The following is a 4570-nucleotide window of genomic DNA, read 5'->3' on the forward strand; positions in this document are numbered from 1 at the left end:
GGAATTTAGGATCAATTAATTTCTTAAAAGGAAGAAAACATAAAGTGAGACAATGATTACACCGAAACGACACTGCCAATTCATGAAAATGCAAGCTTATGACTATAATTCATGGGAGTTTAGTATCAATTAATTTAATAAAAGGAAGGAAGAAAACATGAACTGAGATAATGATTACACAGAAACAACACTGTCAAGGAGAGACATTTTATCTGTACAAAAATTCTCTTTACATTGAAATTCATATCTTGGAAATTACAAAAACGTATATACATGGCAAAGCACCGTGAACTCAAATCCTCAATCTCTCTATTGCTACAGAGAGAAAAAACCACAAGAGTGTAGTATTCCCAAATATGCCATGTGAACATGAGAATGGCAGGTAAACATGCCTCAAGCGACAATCAGCTATTGCTGGCAGAAACATTGGGGAAAAAATGCACAGCTAAAGCCCTCTTGTTTCACATAATATCGACATAAACAACCAAAATTTCACATGAAGAACATGCTAACTGAATAATTCCCAGACCATACAATAACCAGCAGTTATTGCTCCAAAGAAGTTTGTCTAAAATATTGCAAGAGAAACCAAGACAGCTTCATTGCATGTAACAGATTAGAAATCAAGCTACACTTTCATTTGCAGCCAATCCCCTTCCTCGACCACCTCGACCTCTGCCTCTGACACCTCCTGCCAGTCAAAAGAAGATGTTGTGATGGAAAATGATGAACCTAAGCATGTGTGTGTATATATAAATATATCTCGACACTTAACTGCACAATATGGACTTAAGGATGAACGGCCTGAGGCTACAAAATAAATAACCTATTACAATAAATCAAGGTTAAAATTAAATATGACGTATCTAGGTCTGTAACTGCACAACATTAGCTAAAGAAGAATAGACAAATGCTACAATACACTGCAAATTGGTACCAAAAATTTATCATAACAAGAATGCAAGACTGAACGTGATCAAGAAATATTTGTTATACCTTTTGAAATAAAAGACAAATCCAGGGATTTCGCTGTTTCACTGATCTTCAATTCTAACTCAAGAATGTTAAAAAAGGGCAATTCAGGGAGTTTCAATTTTATGCTCAATATCTAAAACAGAGGTCATCTGTTCTAATTTGTGCTCAATTTCTAAGAGATTATTTAGTCGCAATCCATGTGCTTAGCACTCACCACGGGCTCGAGGAGCAAAATTAGTTGAATCTTGTCCATTATAAGCATTACCGTCTTCAAGCATATTCACCTGCCTTCCACGTCCTCGTCGACCTCTACCACGGCCACGACCCCACCCCCAATTATAATAGCCACCATTATCTGGCAAAATGAGACAGATCAAAACACGCAATTTCAGGCATTGTGGAATAGAGCAGAATACACATTTTGTTAAAAAAAATTGCAGTGTAACCTTCACAACATGCAGGTTATAAAATCCTTAAAAAAAATACTTAATTCAAGTTTTAGGTACTTATGAATACCATACATGGAATAGCCCAACCTCGGCCCCAACCCCTGCCTCTGCCTCTGCCTCTACCTCTGCCACGTCCTCTAGCTATACCACCTTGCATATCTGAAAAACGTTATAACAATGAATATAGATCAAGCAGAAACCCACTCAGAAATTTAAAAACCAACAATGTTCAGAGATAACAAAAACAAACATGGTCTCCAAATGAAACAGAGTTCACCTCCATCAATACCAGCATTTGGTTGTTTGACCTGATCAATTGGTAATGGAGCCTGGTAACTGCCAAATATTCATGATTAACCAAACATTGTGAAAGTTAATCAACCCCAAACAATGGATGGATCAGATACAAAATCAAAATTTTAATCAAATGTTTACCCTGGTGACTTCATATCGAATTCCTTAGTGGCCAAAGTGATAGATATCATAGAAACATGTCGAGTTGTTTCCAGACTGGAAAGCAGAACAACGAAAGCAAAGACAGAATACAGCAAACATCCGATCAGCAAAAATAAAAAATAAAAATAAGAAAAAATGAAACGGATGTAATATGTATACTTAAAGGAACATACGGTAGTAGTCCTTCTTCAATAGGCTCCCAAACATCAACTATGCTTGTCGAGCTAATAACTGTGGTTTGATGCAAACCAGGAACCCGCCGCTGCGAAAAGATGATAGAACTTAATAGAGTCGGCATTTTGACATTGACACCCAGAAGCTCCGGTAAAAACAGGTTTTCAGGTATTTGGTTTCAGAAATTAAAAAAACTGAGATCGTAAATTTAAGAAGTCTCACTTTTAAGATCTCAGCGACAGCAACGGTTTTACTTATTGCCTGACCCATTGCCTTCAAGGAAATTTCTGGTGCCTTTCTTTCCTGCTATACCATAAAACATATTAGTAAATAAACCAATCCCCGTATTTACAGTGTTAAAGGCCCCTGGAGACCTAGAATAGTTTATCACACTGATTCCTTATTAATCTAGAATAGACCTTAATTCTGATTTTGGGTCGGCGAGGATACCGGATCAACCGTCGCACAGATGCATTTATGTAAACAGTAACCATGTTATTCATCAATGGAAAATATATATATATATATCAATCTCTATAAATCACCTCCAAGATGCACCTCTAATAGGGTGGAAGACCTTAAAAAGCAGATGCACCTCTAAGAGGGTGGAAGATCTTAAAAAACAAACACGAATCTTATCCAACTCAGCAGATGCACCTCTAAGAGGGTGGAATAGGTTAAAAACAAACATGAATCTTATGGGCATAGCATATCCAATTCTGTCTTTGCTCTTGTACAAAGATATTTCAATATCATGGCTATTGAACAAGACACCAATTCCATTAACAACTAAATGAGCTACCATACGATACCAGGAACGATAATCAAAGCCTGGAATATACTTTATGAGAACATGACATTTAGCAGCCATTACCTGAATTGTTCATTCATCCAAGTGCTACAAGAAATGCAATGCGTTAAATCTTGACTTTTCCTGTCTCTTACCCCATTTATACCTAGTAGTTGCAAGTGTATTGGTGTTCTGCAACAGAAGTTTAAATGGAAGTTTCTTGTGTTATAACTGAAGGAGAGGCATGTAAACTATATAAAAAGATTAGACAGGTTATGAGAGACGAAGATGGGGTAACCCATTCTTAGGTTTGAATATTTGTTCTTCTGCTTTTATTATCTTGCCTTTGTTTTTTCTGATGGCAAGAACCTATGAAAATCCCAACTATCATAAGTAGCCTTGGTAACTTCAAAGATAAATTGCCAAAGAAACACCGATCAAAACACAAAATCCTAAAATGAAATTTGAAAGTGCAAATCCGATTAAAGTTTCAAATAATTAATAAATCTGACCAACTGCCAGATAGAAATTCTGATCGCTTAATTTTATCCTCAAAACCCGAAAAAAAAAAAACAGAAAAACAACTACAATCACAGAGCAAGATCCTAGGTGAATGTATATTCAAAGATAATGAAATGCAAAGATCAGGATGTGTTCAAACAAGAAACATTATACTGATCAGAATGCGCGAATCATAGCTTCCCATCATATGTGAGGATAAAACAAGAGAAAAGAACATGTAAATTAACAAACCAATTTCAATCCCTCTGTTATCAACAAGCTTGCCTGCACTTCGAGTTTGTTAATTTTCAAATGTGGGCCATTGACGCAAAAGAATCCAATTCAAAGGAAGACCACTTGAATACCCAAATTCAAGAACTCAGAGCCCTGTAAAAGAATGCATCAAATTACCTGTAAAAGACTGCCGGCATAGCTGATGTAATTCCTTATGAGCCCCTGGGTGGTGACACGAATCTCATTCTCATGGATGGCCGACTCAGGTCTCGGCTTCTCGACTCTTTGATATCTGTCCATGCTGGCTCTTCGATGACCTCAAATGCCCTTTCAATTCGAAAACCCAAAATCCAGAAATCTCAGTTAAAATCAATACCCAGATATAAACACCTTCTCTGCAACAAAAACCATACTGAAACAGACAGCAGACCTAAGAAAAGCAAACCCCGAGTAATATAATCAGCCGGATGAGCAGATGAAGAGGCCAAGTTTAAAGGTGGGAAGTGCAAGAGGGAGTAGTCAAGAAGGTGCATCTGTGTCTCTTCTTGATGTTTACGAGTGTGTGTTTTATATATGATGATGATGGTAGATATGTAGCATGCATGCAATGGAGAATGTGATGAGCCGTTTCGTTTCTACTGATACTTCAGCAGGTGGCGGGCTGGTATTCGTGAAGATGGAAACTCGTATATATTTTCCCTTGCCTTCTCATCCAAGAAGGCTGATGATAACCCCAACCTCCATAACCTAATTCACTTCCTTTCTTTTAAAATTGGATTCAATTCAAATGGTAAGTGGATTTGTCTAAACTAATAGTTACCATTTATATTTTTATTTAATGAAAATCTAAATCAAACAATATTACCTGCGTCAAAGTGGTTTACAATAGGCACTGAAACATCTTTGATAGTGAATATTTATAAGATGTGTAAACAATATGGCCTTCTTGAAGCTGCATAACCATAAGATGCCATATCACAGCTATGCCTAC

At 36.8% G+C, this 4570-nt stretch overlaps 1 protein-coding gene across 3 annotated transcripts; it reads right to left on the minus strand.

Moving 5' to 3' along the window:
* Positions 1-266: 266 nt before the first annotated feature.
* LOC149245215 (uncharacterized) lies at positions 267-4261 on the minus strand. 3 transcript variants are annotated; one of them, XM_089457699.1, is made up of 10 exons: positions 4010-4261; positions 3757-3906; positions 2277-2357; positions 2054-2142; positions 1860-1934; positions 1702-1760; positions 1497-1583; positions 1190-1330; positions 997-1050; positions 267-691 (listed from the first exon to the last, which is right to left on the minus strand). In XM_089457699.1, exons 2-10 carry the CDS (start codon positions 3877-3879, stop codon positions 624-626), a joined length of 777 nt encoding a protein of 258 aa, XP_089313825.1. In that variant the 5' UTR covers positions 3880-3906; positions 4010-4261; the 3' UTR covers positions 267-623. The 3 variants fall into 3 exon arrangements, with proteins under 3 accessions (XP_089313825.1, XP_089313826.1, XP_089313827.1); XM_089457701.1 differs by having other exon boundaries at positions 405-691; positions 997-1054; positions 3757-4257; XM_089457700.1 differs by lacking the exon at positions 997-1050 and having other exon boundaries at positions 3757-4248.
* Positions 4262-4570: the final 309 nt, after the last annotated feature.

This window comes from Pinus tabuliformis, chromosome 7, assembly GCF_031772625.1.
Source record: "Pinus tabuliformis cultivar Carrire ecotype Pingquan chromosome 7, CPIR1, whole genome shotgun sequence".
In the NCBI taxonomy this organism is placed as follows: domain Eukaryota; kingdom Viridiplantae; phylum Streptophyta; class Pinopsida; order Pinales; family Pinaceae; genus Pinus; species Pinus tabuliformis.